The sequence below is a fragment of the Pongo pygmaeus genome, chromosome 17, assembly GCF_028885625.2.
Source record: "Pongo pygmaeus isolate AG05252 chromosome 17, NHGRI_mPonPyg2-v2.0_pri, whole genome shotgun sequence".
In the NCBI taxonomy this organism is placed as follows: Eukaryota; Metazoa; Chordata; class Mammalia; order Primates; family Hominidae; genus Pongo; species Pongo pygmaeus.
Genome location: NC_072390.2, coordinates 54,214,510 through 54,232,341, shown reverse-complemented (window position 1 = coordinate 54,232,341; position 17,832 = coordinate 54,214,510). Strand labels below are relative to the sequence as shown.

The 17,832-nt window shown below is 37.1% G+C and overlaps 1 protein-coding gene and 1 pseudogene across 1 annotated transcript; one reads left to right on the top strand and one right to left on the bottom strand.

Annotated features, from left to right (window-relative positions):
* Positions 1–11,332: 11,332 nt before the first annotated feature.
* On the top strand, positions 11,333–11,430 carry LOC129019181 (U6 spliceosomal RNA; annotated as a pseudogene).
* A 2,241-nt stretch (positions 11,431–13,671) lies between these two features.
* LOC129018980 (large ribosomal subunit protein eL21-like) lies at positions 13,672–14,235 on the bottom strand. The gene has a single exon (XM_054461184.2). The coding sequence runs from the start codon at positions 14,197–14,199 to the stop codon at positions 13,717–13,719; it is 483 nt and encodes a 160-aa protein (XP_054317159.1). The 5' UTR covers positions 14,200–14,235; the 3' UTR covers positions 13,672–13,716.
* Between the last annotated feature and the right edge of the window lie 3,597 nt (positions 14,236–17,832).

Sequence of the window (17,832 nt, the reverse complement as noted above, 5' to 3'; positions counted from 1 at the left end):
ATATGGACTATAATTTTTTGCTGTTATTAATAATAGTGAAATATAATTTCACGTCATTCCTTGTGTAACTGCATAATTTTTTTAAATCATGTAGGTGCAGAAATTGAATGGCAGGTCATAGAGCATGTGTGATTTTACTTTTCCTATGTATTGATAAATTGCTTTCCAAGATAGCTTTACCAGTTTATATTTCAACATGTCACTATTAGAGTTCCCATTTACCCACAGCCATCCAAACACTTGAAGTTGTCACCTTTTAAAATTCTATCAATCTAATGGCTTTCAAGTAATCAAATAATCACATTGTTTTAATTGACATTTTCCTCATAAAGGGTAAGGTCCAATATGTTTTTAATGTTAGACATTTGCTTTTGTTCTTTGTGGAACTTTATGTTCAGGTCCTTTCTCATTTTTCTATTGCACATTTATTTTTCTGATTGACTTATAGGTATAAATTATATATCGTGCAATGTAAGCTAATGTCATATATTCACTCAGTATTTTTTCTAATGTGGGGTTTTAATTTTATTTGAAATGTATTCTTTATATGAAGCTTTAATTTTATACATCTCTAGTTGTGTTTTTTATACCTTGTTAAAGATGTTCTTAAAATTTTCAGTATAGTAAAATTTTCCCTGTATTTTCTTCCAAAAGTTTCTAAGTTCAGCTTTTAGCACATAGGCCTTTTCCATGTGAAACTGATTTAGGTCTATTTTGCAACTCAGGGATCTATATTTATTTTTTACCAGTGAATAGCTATTTTCCAAACGATATTTGCTACATTGTCTCCCACTGGCTTTTAATACCTTTTTTGTCATGCATCAAATTTTTACATACAAGTGGGTCTAAGATTGTTTTTCCATTCTGCTCTGTCGTTATAATATGTCTCCACTGCTCCAGCATTACAGTATTTTAATAAATCTTGCTAAATAATAAGACAAGTTTTTATTCCAGCTCCTTCTTTCTTTTTCTTCTAGAGTATGCCTTGTCCTTTATCCTTCCAAATAATTCATGGGTCAAGGTCTTCAAAACACTCTTTTACAATTTTATTTGTAATTAGATTAAACTTATATGAAATTACAGTTGAAATCAACATATTTTATGCAATTAACAAAATCTTATTCGAAGTTCTTCAAAATTGTAAATGTTTCCTAAATTTTCATATGTCATTTATGATATCTTTTGTTAGATTTATTTGTAAGTGCCTTTTCACTGTTGTCATTTTAATGGTATCCTTTGTCATTACTTTACAGATGCATGATTGCCAATGTGTAAGGCTGTTAAAAAAATCATAGTTTTTTTAAGATAAATCTTGTCTAGAGCAATGTTGCTGCTCATGCTCATTCACAGGTTATAACAGACGGTTCTTTGCAATCAATATGGCTTTATCATAAAGTTTTAAGTCATCTGTTTAATTTGGCAATTCATTAGCTATTCTTTATTAACTTAAGGATATGCTCTTCTATTCTCATGTTACTATAACTTTTTGTTTATCATTGATAAGTCTTATTTGATTCAATTTGTCGTCTGCATCTATTGAGATATTCTCAATATCATTGCCCTTTAATCTGTTCATAAAGAACAGTAGGTTTTCTTACATTAAACCATCATTGTATTACTTTGTATAAACCCTAGTTCTTTTATTATGATGCTGAATGTAGTTTTTAAGTTTTTATTGCTTTTTAAATTTTATATTCATGTTCATGGTAACATTGGTCGATCATCATAGTTTCCTACACTTTTTCTCACTCAGTCTTAATAAAAGTTCTCCTGGCTTTATGAAACAAATTGGGTATCCCTGTAAGACATGGCTTACATATGCCTGTAAATCAATCTGAGTATAATACGTATAAAATTGGGCAGTGAAAAAAGGAAGAGGGAATTGTTGATTGTTATTTCCATAATCTGTAATACATTGATTTTATTTACTTTGTCTCTTTGACTTTATTTTTGCAGTTTATACGTTTCTTTCAGGTTGTCCGTTTCATTTTTCACCAAATGTATTGGTATAAACTTGTTCATAGTTTTAACTATGATTTTAGAAAATTAATACTCTATTTGTAGTTCTTTTTATTTGTAATATTATTTAGCTGAGCAATTTTTTATTTCTTGAACAGCCTTGCTAGAGTTTTAAAATCCTTGGTTAATCCTTTTGTTAATTGTTGATAGGAAAAAACTCAATTTTATTATTTATTATATTGTTGAGGTTTTTTGTTTCCCATTTCATTTGTATGTGCTTTAATTGTTATTTTTCTCCTTTTTATTGTTTGTATTAATTCTATTATTTTTCTGGCTTTATCAGTTAAAAGTTTATTCATACATTGCCAATCTTTGTTTATATTAAACAGAGAGTTTGGAGCCATATATTTACATTTATATTTAAATTTAAATACCATTATAACTCAAAAAGTTTGTTTATTGATTTATTTGCTAATTACTTGTAAATACTATCTTATTTCTATTTTTCCTTTAATTCAGAACTTATATAGGTTTATACACTTAAAACATTCTAAACTTTCTTCATTATCCAATTTTACATTGTTCATAGCTAAACTTATTAAGATGCTGTCAGAAAATATGGCTGATATGACATTAATTATTTAAAACATAGGCCGAGTACACTGGCACATGCCTGTTACCCTAGCACTTTCGGATGCCGAGGTGGGCGGATTGTTTAAGCTCAGGAGTTCAAGAACAGCCTAAGCAACATGGTGAAACCTCGTCTCTACAAAAAATACAAAAATGAGTCAGGCATGGTGATACACACCGGTGGTCCCAACTATTAGAGAGGCTGAGGTAGGAGGGTCACCTGCGCCCAGGAGACTGAGGCTGCAGTGAGCTGAGATCACACCACTGCACTGCAGCGCAGGTAACAGAGCAAGACCTTGTCTCAAAATAAATAAATAAATAAAATAAAATAAAATAAAATGTGTAGAAACTTCTTTTCCTCCTTAGAATGTAATCAAATTTTTAAAAAGTGTTCCATGTATATTTGAAGAAGTCTATTTTATGAGCATAGAGTTTTACAAATATTTATTAAAAAGTTTGAAATTGACATAGATGTAGATGGGTATATTCAAATTTGTTAATATGTTTATTTTAATCATTTAGATGTTGACTTTTTATCTGCTTGATCTTTGAGTATCTAAATATATATATTAAAATATTTGGTATAAAAATTTATTTTTCTAATTATATTTTTGCTTCGTATATTTTGACATAAAGAGTATTCATGCCTACAGTTGTTATATATTATCAGAATTGCTCCTTTTATCACTATATGACTACTCTCTGCTGTATGACATATGTTGTATGACATTAATGTAACTATATTCTTATAAAGCATTCCTTTGGTTATTGTCTTTCATATTATCTGTTTTATTTTTACCTCTTTTTCTCATTTTTAATAATTCTATGTCATTTTGTTTTAATGTATTTTTTTTTCTTTTTTTGAGATGGAGTCTCACTCTGTTGCCCAGGCTGGAGTGCAGTGGCGTGATCTCAGCTCACTGCAAGCTCTGCCTCCAGGGTTCACACCATTCTCCTGCCTCAGCCTCCCGAGTAGCTGGGACTACAGGTGCCCCCCACCATGCCCGGCTAATTTTTTGTATTTTTATTAGAGACGGGGTTTCACCATGTTAGCCAGGACAGTCTCCATCTCCTGACCTCGTGATCTGCCCGCCACGGCCTCCCAAAGTGCTGGGATTACAGGCGTGAGCCACCGCGCCTGGCCCCTGTTTTAATGTATCTTTTAAAACAGCATAATAAAGATTTTAAGACTGTATCACATTTTCTGATATTAATAAGAAAGCTTAATTTCTTTATATTTATTGGAGTTCTTGATATATTTGAAATATTTCTACCATACCTAGTGTTTTCAGTTTATAATATTTTTCTTTTTTACATTTTTATTTTCCTTCCAATGTTTATTTAATTATCAGAATTTTATTTATTTCCTTTGTTTTTCTTTCCTCTTCTGGTTTGGAAGCACTGCATTATATTTTTATTATTTCTAGTGTTTGGCCATAAATATATAGGTACATTATACATAGATTATATTGTTACTGGAAGGAAGATCGTGAGTGAGAGTTGTCCAGGTCCTTGGTGTTTTGAACAAAGGATTGAACAAAATGCACAAAGTAACAGGAAGGAAGCAGGGAAAGCAGGAAGCAAAAAAGCACTCCACAGGGTGGGAGTAGGCCCTAGCCTGCAGCTCAAAGGGCCTGGGTACAAAGTTTTCTAGGTTTTAAGTACTCCTTTTGAGGTCCCTAAGGGTCCTTTATCCCTTATCTGGATAAAGGATTTGGTCCATGGCTAATTTAAAGACTGAGGTGAATTGGTGCCCTATGCAGATGAAGGGATGGCTTATCCTTGGGCCGCTGCCGATCCAGGACACTTTCCCATTCCCTCTGTGATGTGGTGGAAGCGGGAGGGTTGCAGAGAGAGTAGCCTTTGATCCTTTGTTACTTGGGCAGGGGGAGATGGGGTTTTTCCTTTTGGTTGAGCTTTAGGAAGTCGGTGTTAATTGGCCTTAGATTCCCTGCCCCCGAGACCTTGGTGTTTTCCTTTTATTCAGCTTTAGGAAATCAGAACGAATTGGCCTTAAGTTCCCTGCCTCCAGACCCTATGCTCTTGCCTCAATAACTCTTTATTAACAATCTAATTTATTATTGGTTTCTCTTTCAAAATACATGGACAGTCTTATGTTTTAATAACAGATTGAAAAAAATCTCCCAAATATTCTTATTGTTTTTAATCTAGAGCCTCAGTTCTGTCTTTTAAAATATACAATATAGTATTACTTATTTCTTATATCTTTTTTTTTTTTTTTTTTGAGGCGGAGTCTCGCTCTGTCACCCAGGCTGGAGTGCAGTGGCGAGATCTCGGCTCACTGCAACCTCTGCCTCCTAGCTTCAAGCGATTCTCCTGCCTCAACTGACAAGCAGCTGGGACTACAGGTGCCTGCCACCACACCTGCTAATTTTTGTATTTTTAGTAAAGATGAGGTTTCATCATGTTGGCCAGGCTGGTCTCAAACTCCTGACCTCAAGTGATCTGCCCACCTTCGCCTCCCAAAGTGCTGGGATTACAGGCATGAGCAACTGCTCCCAGCTACTTATACCATAAAGTTAAATAATTTACAACATATCTATGTCAATATTTACCATTTTTGTAGGATCTTACCTTACCCCTTGCTAAAGTTCATTCTTCACTTGAGATTTCCTTAAAGACCTATGTGTAGTTTTTTGTTTATTTGGTTGGTTTTTTTTTTTTTTTTTAAGATGGAATCTTGCCCTGCTGCCCAGGCTGGAGTGCAGTGTCTCTGCTCACTACAACCTCCGCTTCCCGGGTTCAAGCAATTCTCCTGCCTCAGCCTCCTGACTAGCCAGGATTACAGGCGCCTGCCACTATGCCCACCTAATTTTTCTATTTTTAATAGAGACAGGGTTTCACCATGTTGGCCAGGTTGGTCTCGAACTCCTCACTCAGGTGATCCACCTGCCTCGGCCTCCCAAAGTGCTGGGATTACAGGTGTGAGCCACTGCTCCCAGCTCCTTATTTCTTATATCTTAAAGTTAAATAATTTATAACATATCTATGTCAATATTTACCATTTTTTTAGGATATTACTTTGTCCCTTGCTAAAGTTCATTCTTCACTTGAGATTTCCTTGAAGACCTATGTGTAGTTTGTTTTCTTTGTTTGTTTGTTTGTTTTTTGAAGGAGTCTCATTCTGTTGCCCAGGCTGAAGTGCAGTGGTGCGATCTTGGCTCACTGCAATCTGTGCCTCCTGGGTCCAAGCGATTCCCCTGCCTCAGCCTCCTGAGTAGCTGGGATTACAGGCGCCCAGCACCATACCCAGCTAATTTTTGTATTTTTAGTAGAGACAGGGTTTTGCCATGTTGGCCAGGCTGATCTCGAACTCCTCACCTCAGGTGATCCACCTGCCTCGGCTTCCCAAAGTGTTGGGATTGCAGGCGTGAGCCACCGTGCCTGGCCTATGTGTAGTTCACTCAGTATTTGCGTAAGACAAAACATAGCTATTTTGTTAAGTTTTCAATAATGCTGTTTATACAACTGTAGACTGATGAGTGTTTTTCATTCACCCATTCAACATTATTACTCATTATTGTGTGGCATCTCCCACAGGCAATGAAAAGCCTGTTCTCAGTCCTATTGCAGACTCTGTGTATAATATCTGCTTTATTTTGCTGGTCTTTTTAAACTTTGATATTCATTATTTTTACTATTATCTGTCTAGGGGTCAATTCCCTTTTTTATATCCCATTTTTTATTTTTCATAAACTTTCAGTTTTTAGACTTGAGCTTGAATTTCTTCAATTTGAAAACATTCAGCAGCTGTGCTTCGGGTGTTGCCTTTTCTCATTCGGTTTAATCCTGTCTTTGAGAACTGCCATTATAAGTAACCACGTTCCAAGGCCACTTGCTACGATAAACATGTGGCCATGATAGTTATAATATCAAAGGGAGAGAGGATGAGGTATGCGTTGACTCACCTTGCCATCTGGGCTGTAGTCTGTTTTTCTCTGTAGCATTATTTCTCCCGTTGTCTGGTTAGGGCAACAAGGTTTTTACAGAATGTAACCCCCATCCTTTGTTTCACCTGTTTCTAATTGCTGTATCCAAGATAGGGTGCTTGAAAGAACAGGATGCTGGCTTTGATTCTGATTCTTCCATTTGCTGCAAAGGGATACTCTAATCTGCAAAAAGAGGCTACAACAAGGTGTTCTGATGAGCATAGGACAATAACTGGGTTTGTGTCCATTTCCACATCTGTAGTATAGTCATGCATTATTTCTTAACTAATATGACTCTTATGATATTAAATAGGTTGATATTTTTAATGTGCTTGAAAGAATGTTTCCAGGTTCTATCCTTTCTTCCCCACACACCTCTATCCTCTCACACTCCATATCTTACAAACATTATTTCCTAAGTCTCTCAAATCCCCATCTGCTATCTACCTACCTCTGCTTTAGCGTAGACTTTCGTTATTGCTCACGGGACCACTGTAATAATTTCCTAAACTGCCTTCATGCCTCCAGCTTCATCTCAGTTGAATCCATCCTCCACAATGTCACCAAAATTCTTTCTGAACTGAAAATCTGTTAACATTACTATTATTCAAAATTTTCTGGTGGATTCTAATCACTGTCACGTACCTTAGTGTTACCTATATTAGCTTCTGGCCTTGTTTCTGCAAACTCCTCTCAAACTATGATTTTCTACTTACCTCTCTTTTTGATTCTGTTGATCTGTATTCAGTTCCCTAATTGTTTATGTTCTGTCTGTCCTCTGCTTGTGTCCATGTTGTTCCCATTTGGTACACCCTACCCAACCATGGCCACTTGGCTAATCATCACTCATTTCCCAAAGGTCAATGCCAGCAGCTCCTCTTCCTGACAGTGTTTCTAATCTCAATCTCCAGGCTGGGGTTGAGAAGCCTCGTTCATGTTGGGTAAGTGCAGATACTGTGGCACTTACTCCTCTGTATTGTGATTTTGTCACAAAGGTCATTTTGTTGCTTCTTTCATTGATTCTAAGGTGAACTCCTTGAGGGTAGGAACCAAATGCTTCTAATCTCTATGTCCAAAAAGTAACCACTTAGCACACAGTGAGACAGCTTAACAAATATTTGCTAAATTCGTGAATGAGTGATTCACTTAATGAATTTCAATAAATAATTCACATTGAGGCTTGTGGAATAAAGATGGCTACTATTAAAGAATTAGGATCCTTTAAGACTTATTTTTAATATTACCATATACTTTAAAAAGTAAGAAGTGAGCACCCCCCTGGTGATCAGCAGTTTGCTAGCAGGCATATTGAGTCACATAAAGGATATAAGATAATTTTGGGTCCTCATGATGCTAAGAGACGTTAAAAGAAACAGTTAAATTTTTCTATAGTAAAATACAGGTTGTTATTTTGAGCCTTAACGTCCCCAACAATTTTGTGAAATTCTGATTATGTTAGAGTCCTAGCCTTTTTCATAGATCTACTCCCTTGAGGTAAATGCTTAATAAAGATATGGCCACCCCTACCTCTGCCTGCCCACCCACCTTTGTTGCCTTCCCTCTGTACCCTCTAACACAGTATGGTCACCCTTAGCCCTTTGGTTCATGCGTTCTATTCCTATTAATTTCAGAAAATGGCAACTGCCAAAGCAATAAGAGTGAATTTAATTTAAAAAGTGCAATCATGTTCTGGCTTGTGCTGAACTGGACTTGCAAGTATTTGTGACTGTGATTTAGCATTATTTCTGGGGAGAGAGTCTCCCTGTTTAATACTAATAGTCTTCCCAGGAAGTTTCATTAGAGTGAACTACAATTTTTATTGCTCAGGATTTAACAAACTCCAATCTAAAGTCTCAGTGCCACTTTTGTCCAGGCTCCCAGTCTCAGATGAAATTCTACATTCTAACAATGTCAGCCCAGGACTCAGTGCATCACCCAAGTTTCTTTGCTGAATCTCATACACCAGAGACCTCACGCCTCTTCTCTTCTCATGTGCACCTTTCTCCTGAAATTTCTCTGCTCAACACTCCTGACAACAACCTGTCTGCAGATGCACCAGCAGCTGCTGCTGCTGAAAAATGGGCTTGTCTCTCTCACGGGGGCTATGATTTCTGGCATATGCATGCCTCCTACTGTCTGTTTGGTTTTAAAGCAATTTTCGGCACACCTGCTTGCTTGAACTTTACTGACAAGCCCTCTCAAGAGTTCACTGAAGAAAAAAATATCCGTTTCCTAGGTACTTCCTTGTAATTCTAAATTTCACTTTAAATCTCCCAGTAAAGTGTTTACCCCTGTGAATGGAGAGACAATCTGTGTTGAGACAGTCCCGCTGCCTCAGGCAGGATCTCATCAGCTCTCATATCACAGCAGATAGAGAAAGGGATGATCCATTAGGGCAATAAGGCCAACTTGTTCCTACCACCAAAATTGTTCCTTAGAGTGCATTTGCTACTGCCATGTCCAGTCTGGATTTTACTGTCACCTACGAAATTACATCTCACTTAAAAAATTCTCCAATTAGATGGTTCTGCTCTTTTGGTTTTGACTCTACCAGCTTTTTTTTTTTTTTTTTTTTTTTTTTTTTTTGAGTCAATCTCTTAGAAATACCACTCAGTTCATTTTTACTCTAGTTTCTAGACTTACCTTACAGGAGTTCTCCATAATGTTGCCCTTTTGATTATTGTCTTTAAGATTCACCATTTAGTCTATCCATGGGTTATGCAAAAAGTGGATATTTCATCTGATTGTAAACAACCAACCAGCAACTGAAAAACAAACAAACTTTTTTTTTTTTCTCTTCTTTTGATTTAGGGGCCTTGATCTTAAGGTAATTGTCTCAATGTTCCAGGTAGTCCCTGTGTGACCATAGCATTGCTCAGTGTCAGAAACCACTTCTGATTATTGCTCCTGTGGAACTGGCAGGTGCTCTCAATTGTAGCCAAGGTTTTTAGGTAAACCCATCTCAAGCATTGCAAAGCAAGTGAATTTGGGAGTAAATGTACATTTCTAAAGCAGGTTCGAGTCAGCTAAACTTCATGCAAAATAATAAGAAACAGTGATCTACATGCAATTGTAGGAAATTTCATTAATATCATGAAGGTAATGTGAGTATGGCTCATGAAAGATATCTTGAAACCCAAACCAATAAGCATTATAAAAGGAGGTGATGGGTGGACATGGATGGGCTTTTGGATTTAGAATGCTGTCACAATGTCCAAAAAAAAGCAACATAAATATACAGGAGAAGAAGCAAGACAGAGTCCACACATGACAAAAGCCAGTGCTATGAATTCCTTGCATTTAGAATTTGGCCAATGACGTGATCGTTATTTAAATAAATATAACTACTTTTTATTTGACACATATGAATTTTCTTTTCTGCTCTACAACATTATGAAATAGCTGTTCCTTTGATGGGCAAAACAGAAAGTTGAAATAATATTGGCCAAACAACTACTAAGTGTCATATTTACTTAAAATAAACACTGGACGTTGGTATACAATGATGCAGTGGATATTATTATCCCTGATGAGCTCTGAGTAAGCTTATAATCAATGATGGTCAAGCTACTCAGTGAATGAGTCGGGATATGAACTCAGGCAATTCTGATTTTAAAGCCAATGCTCTTTACATTCTGTCTCAAGGCCCCTGTGGCTTCCATTTCTGGCTAAAGCATAACATAACCTCAGCCACTAAAATCACATTGCCGTTGGTGCCTCCCTCATTCTCTCTTCATCTTCTTTTATTCTGTTTCTATGCCTGTACAAAAAGGCAGCTGCCCTGGGAATGGACTCTGTAAGGACACCAGATGCATTCACACTCCAGCTCTGCGTCATGCATGCTCTATGAACCTGGGCAAGCAAAGTAACCTCTCTGAAACTCAGGTTTGTCGTCTGTAATGTGGGAATAAAAATCTTGAACTAGGCCTGCTGAGAGATTAAGCACCCAGTAGACAATAGGTGCGAAGCAATTATTAATTCCCTTCTCTCTCCCTGTCAATTTGCTGGCTCCAGATTGGATACAATCTTCCTGCTTTGACCTTGAGTCTCCCTCCTTACAAAATTCAATTCCATTTACTGAGCATCTGAACATAATTGGCACCTAATGAATACATGTTGAGTGACTGAAAGACCTCTTCAAGGCTCAAATGTCCTCAGGAATCTGAAGCCCAGCCTGAGCCTTGTGAAGATCTTTGTAACCGCCTTATATCCCCACACTGGTTTATGCACATTCATTATCGTTTACCATATTGGCTTATAGTTTTTCTTAATACATCGTAAGTTTCTCAAGAGCAAGGACTATGTCTTACTTTTATTTGTAAACTTAGCTATTACAAGATATCCTGAATATTTATTTGACAAATTACTATTCGAAAGATTTAAGTTGAATGATTATTCTAATATCAGTAGTTAACACTGATTAATCTTGCCTGTAATATTAATTCCTAGAAGTATTTGAAAATATGATGAAGGCATTAAAAAGGGTAGTGCTCACTTCAGCAACACATATACTGAAAACAATACAGAAGGCTGGGCACAGTGGCTCAGGCCTGTAATCCCAGCACTTTGGGAGGCTGAGGCGGGTGGATCACGAGGTCAGGAGTTCAAGACCAACTTGACCAACATGGTGAAACCCTATCTCTACTAAAAATACAAAAATTAGCCGGTGTGGTGGTGTGTACCTGTAATCCCAGCTACTCAGGAGGCTGAGGCAGGAGAATCGCTTGTACCCGGGAGGCGGAGGTTGCAGTGAGCCAAGACTGCGCCACTGCACTCCAGCCTGGGCAACAGAGTGAGACACCATCTCAAAAAAAAAAAAAAAATACAGAAAAGATTAGTATGGCCCCTGTCCAAGGATAACACACAAATGTGTAAAGTATTCCATAGTTTTAGCCAAGATATGGAATCAAACTAAGTGTTCATCAGCAGATGAATAGATAAAGAAAATGTGGTATATGTACACAATGGAATACTATTTAGTCATACAAAAGAGTGAAATTCAGTCATTTGCAGCAATATGGATGAGCATGGAAGACATTATGTTAAGTAAAATAATTCAAGCACAGAAAGGTAAATATCATGTTTTCCCTCACAAACAGAAGGTTAAAAAGTTGGTTTCATAGAAGTAGAGTCTAGAATAATGGTTATTTATTTATTTTTTGAGACAGAGTCTCACTCTGTCACCCAGGCTGGAGTGCAGTGGCACGATCTCAGCTCACTGCACCTCTGCCTCCTGGGTTCAAGCAGTTCTCCTGCCTCAGTCTCCCGGGTATCTGGGATTACAGGCAAGCGCCACCACATCTGGCTAATTTTCGTATTTTTAGTAGAGATGGGGTTTCACCATGCTGGCCAGGCTGGTCTCGAACTCCTGCCCTTGTGATCCACCGGCCTCGGCCTCCCAAAGTGCTGGGATTACAGGCATGAGCCTCTGCACCTGGCCCAGAGTCTAAAATGATGGTTATTAAAAGCTAGGAAGGGTTGGGTCAGGAGATATGGAGAGATTGGTTAATGGAAACAAAATTTCAGCTAGACAGGGGAAATAAGTTCTAGTCTTCTAAAACATGGTAGGGTGACTAACAATTTATTTTATATATATATATTATATATAAAAAATATATATTATATAATATAAAATATATATTATATATATTATATATTATATAATATATAAATAATATATATAATATATAATGTATATAATATATATAATATATATATAATATATAATGTATATAATATATATAATATATATATAATATATAAATATATATTTTTTATATATATATATATATTTTTTTTTTCTGTAGAGATGGAGTCTCACTCTATCACCCAGGCTGGAATGCAGTGGCGCAATCTCGACTCCTGCAACCTCCGCCTCCCAGGTTCAAGCAGTTCTCCTGCCTCGGCCTCCCGAGTAGCTGGGACTACAGGCACATGCTGCCATGCCTGGCTAATTTCTTTTGTATATATATTTTTAATAGTTAGAAGAGAGGATTTTGAGTGTTCCCAACACCAAGAAAAGATAAATGTTTTAGGTGGGGGATATGCTAATTACTCTAATTTGATCATTACACATTGTATATATCAAAATATCTCTCTGTACACCATAAACATATATAACTATTAAATGTCCATTTAAAAATGGTACAACCACTTTGGACAATAATTTGGCAGTTTCTTATAAAATTAAACCTACAGTTATCATATGGCCTAGAGATTCCTCTCTTATGTATTTACACAAGAGAAATGAAAACATGCCCACAAAAGCACTTATATATAAGTATGTTTATTGCAGTTTTGTTCATAACCAAACATAAAAAAATTGCAAATATTCATGAACCAGTGAATAGTTCCAAGTTGTGGTATGACGATGCAATATGTACTCTTTAATGAAAAAAAGGAACAAGCTACTGATACACAGCTTAACATGGATTCAGAAATGTTATGTTGTGTGAAAGAAACCAGACATAAAAGAGAACATAGAACATACTTTATAGTTCTCTTAATATGACATTACAGAAATCAAAACAGCAGTTGCCTCAGAGATGGTATGGAGTGGAATATAGCGGTAACGGGTGGGAAGGGAATGCTCTAGGGTGATGAATACATTATGTATCTTCATTGGGGACTGATTGTGTGGGTGTATACCTTTCTCAAAATTCATTGAACTATATACTTAATTGAACTGTACACTTGTATTTTATTGGATGTAAATTATACCTCAACTTAAAAGATAATATACAATTCAGAACACAGAAGGATCTATGGAATAGATCTACAATGTAGAGCTAACCAAACTAATATACCCATATTCTGATGATCACCTAGCCAGAATATGGGTATATTAGTTTTCTTAGCTCTACATCATAGATCTATTCCATATTTGTGCAAAAGTTATATTTTGAACGGTCTCATGTTTAATGATTTATACCAGAAATGTGTTGGGGTGGATAATCTACAGATATCTCTATGGTAGGTTGGTTTAGAAAATGAAGCATTTTAAAAGGTAAATGACTCTCTAATTAACCATGTAGTAAATATTGTGCATAAGATATATACACATTATATATATAATATACATATGTGTATATATGCCCATATAATACATTAAAAAAATATATATATATATATATTTTTTTGTAGCCCAGAGGTCCTTTATTTTTTTTTTTAACACCTATTATGCCATGAATTCATAGGGAATAGGTTCCAGCAGCTCAGGCTCCTTCCCATTGGTTCTCACAAAGTGTGCTTCTCTGGGTGGAGCAGGCTGGCGCTTTAGTTGAACCCAGGTGCCTTTCTCTTTGGCTTCTTTCTTTTTCTGATCATTTTCCTTCACGTGTTTCAGGAAGCTATCTCGGCTCTTAGAGTGCTTGATGTGCTCAATACGCACATTAATTCTCTTGGCAAGAATCTTGCCCTTAACTTGTTTGTTTACAACAATGCCAACAGCATTCTGGGTAACATTGTAGACTCTTCCAGTTTTGCCATGGTAACACTTGTGGGGCATTCCTTTTTGAACAGTACCCATTCCCTTGATGTCTACAATATCGCCTTTCTTATAGATTCGCATATATGTGGCCAAAGGAACAACTCCATGTTTTCTAAAAGGCCTAGAGAACATATATCGGGTGCCTCTCCTCTTTCCCTTTGTGTTCGTCATTTTGGCGAATTACTGGAAGATGGCGGTTCCGGCCGAAAGGACAAAAAAAAAAAATATATATATATATATTTTGACCAAAGACAAGCAAAACAAAATAAAAGAAAACATACCCCCCTACCTGGTGAGGGCTCTCACATTCTCACATTTTGGATCTGGCTGGTGGTCTTGGTATTGCTGATTTTTTAGATGGTCCCTGAAAGCAGATGCCTCTGTTTGTATTTCCTTAGGAAACTCCAGAATAGGATAAGCTCAGAAAACCACCACTGTACCCTGGAAGACATAAATTAGCTTCGGAATAGGGATAGCACTCAGTTATCTCCTTTAAAAGGGGGCCTGCCAACCTCGTCTAACTGTTGTTGTAAGAATTCTTTAAATAGTAAGAGCATTGCATAAACAGGAGCATTCATTGCAATATCGGCTTTGACCTCAACTCAACCCTCTTCCCCTTTCAAAACCACTGAAGAACATTTTACTCCATTTATAAAATACCAAAGGGAACTTTTAAGGTTGTTACTTTCTAATTTTCCCAACTCATTCTCTTCATCCTGTCCCTGGTGGCTCAGGACAACTTCCTACCTCGCATTGCCTCTCATTCACCTCTAACCATTCCCTTAGATGTTAGCTGATAATTACATAATACCTTTACTGGTTCTCTCAGGCTTGTTTTCAGTTTTAAATTAATTATGAAAGTCCCTCAAGTAGCATTTCACCTCCTAAATGTGGCCCTGCCATCCTGGGATCCCCTGCGGAAAGTGGCTGATGGCTTTGCCCATTCAGAAACTTGGCTATGCCAAAGGGACACTCTGTCTCTGACAGGACAGCAGTTCTCTTTGGGCTGAGCCGAGGGTGGGACATGACAGAAGTCAAGGCTGATTTCTGTTTCCCTTGAAAACACTGGTCAGAATGGAGAGGCTGCCCCATTTAGTGAGCTTGAGAGGATGACTCATCCCTGGGAAAACTCATTACTTTCCCAGAACCTTGATCTGTTCCCAAGTTCTCCTTTTTTGTGGCAAATATAAAGTGGTTAGAACTCCCACACACCTTTCCTTCAGTGTCTCTGAAAATCATTCAGCCCTGTTCAGGGTTTCGCCAGTGATGAAAAGCTTATCCTACATATTTTCAGATAGCAAATGTCATAGAACACACATAATGTGACTACCTATTGCACTGACATTCGTATTTAGTACTCAAAGGCGAGCCATTTCTGAGGGAGGGAGCCCGGTTTGCTCTGTAATGCCCTGAGACAGTCCTGTATCTCCTGCTGCGGCTCCTGACAGATCTTATAAAAGATCGTAAATTACTATCTGTTGAAATATATGAATTTAATGAATTCCATTAACGCACACCTGCACAGAAGAGATTTCAGGAGCCCAAAGATATGATCAGTCAAACAGCTTTAATAGTTATTAATTACAGAAGCAGACTATTTATCCCCTGCCTACATAGAAATCTGCAAGTAGTGTAATACTCACACTTCAAGGCTTTCTGGATGGAAGAGAAAATGGGCTTTGGTTGAAAGGATCAAATACTTATTTTAGCTGATGCATTTACATGCTGGGAGTTTTATATTTATATAGGAGAGAGCGGTCACTACTTTTATATGTAGATTTTAAGAAATTTAATGTCATGAGAGTTTTTTTTTTTTTTTTGTTAAGAATTATAAAAAAGGCTTTGGCCAGTATTTAAAATAGGCCACTTATTTTTGCTTCTACATGCATGAACATCCAAATGTTTAGATCAAAACCTAAACTAACCATTTAGGAAAGTCCAAATCAAAGTCTTCTATGTAGTCTTCATAATATATCCATTGAAATGGTTGGGCAGGTGGCATACATGAGGTTTCCAGGAGGAGTAGCCTTGATCCACTTATCTGCGTTCTAGGGACAAATATCTCACCATCTTTACCTAGTCATATGAATAATGACAGAAGTTAATATTTATCATGTTATATGCCTGATGGAAAACTCTATAAAAGAAACTGTTATTATTCCCCTTTTATAGATAAAGAAATTAGGGCACAGGAAGGCGAAGGATGCTACCCTTGATCCCACACCTAGGGTTTGGATACAAGGTGCCTATTGCTTGACTCCATACCCTTAACCACTGTGTAATGCTGCCTTCCAACCATTCTAAAAGAATGCCACACGAGACCCTATTTCTGTTCCTGTAACAGTGACTATCTACCTGGATGCAAACTTTGTGACACCAGGTAGATAGAGGCACATGCCCTAGAGGAGGATAGAACACTCGTCAATGCAGAATCACAGTCCTGAAGCCTGCAGGATCTGATGACAGAAGCAAAGTCAGAGGGCCAAGAGCCACATCCAAAGACTGACTTCACTAAGACTCTTCTCCAATTACAGAACCAGGAAACATGTCTGCATCCTAGGAAAAGGATGTCTGTCCTCAAGGATCAGCAGAAGGAAGAGTCAGAGTTGGATCATTGTCATGTACAGCCCTGGCCACCCTCCTGCATGCTGGATTCCATATTTGGATATTTAACTGGATATCCTGTGTCAGATATCCCTTCTCTGATGATATTTCTGTTGCTCAGTTAATTGATCATCCTATCCTCTGACCCATTCTACACTGCAGTACTTGTATTTCCACATTATATTTAGCTAAGAAAGCGTTTCTCCCTGTTGTCTGCCTGTAAATTCACTCATATTTTAAGAACCACATCAAACATCACCTCCTTCATAAAGTCTTTTCTTTCTCCCCAGGCAGAATTAAACATTCCCTTTTGTGTCTCCCTGTGTATGCTGCATATACTTCTGTCATAACAACTATAATGTTTTATTGCCCTGATTTGTTTACATGACTGGCTTTCCTTACTATATTGAAAGGTGCTTAAGAGCAAGGGCAACTTGATTAGCCTCCATATTCTCATATGTAACTAGCATGTAGTAGGTGCCCAAAAATTAGTTGTGAATGAATGAATAAATAAATGTATAGTCATAGAAATGAAGGAAATATATTTTCAGGTGATGTGGGAGAGAAAAATGTGATGAAGGCATTTTTTCCTTCTTTCGAGAGCTGAAAGAATATACCTGGTTTGTAAACAAATCATTCCTCTTTCAAGAACAGCTGGGTAACTGTCTCAACAAGTGAAGGGCATATATTAGAAAGGCATTACATTTGCTATTGACATTTCATTTCCTGTCTTTTTTTATGTGCCCATACAGCTGCAGTAACCTTGCTCTTACTATACTGGTGATTGGGAAAGCCATTTCTATGCATAAAGTTTCTGTGTGTACAAATATGGCTTAGAGTAGGTGGATATAGCTGATGTAGTTCTTGGTCATAATTTTGAGTTCCTCAAACTCACCTTTCTTGGCAAATGTCCTTAGAAATCATTGAATGTGTTATATATTAGACCAAGTAGTATTACACCTATGGGGATAGCATGTTCCTTTTCATAAATATAGGGATGGGTTGTTTTTTTTTTGAGATGGAGTTTTGCTCTTGTCACCCAGGCTGGAGTACAGTGGCGTGATCTCACCTCACTACAACCTCCGCCTCCCAGGTTTAAGCAATTCTCCTGCCTCAGACTCCCAAGTAGCTGGGATTACAGGCATGTGCCAACACACTCAGCTAATTTTTGAATTTTTTTTTAGAAGAAACAGGGTTTCA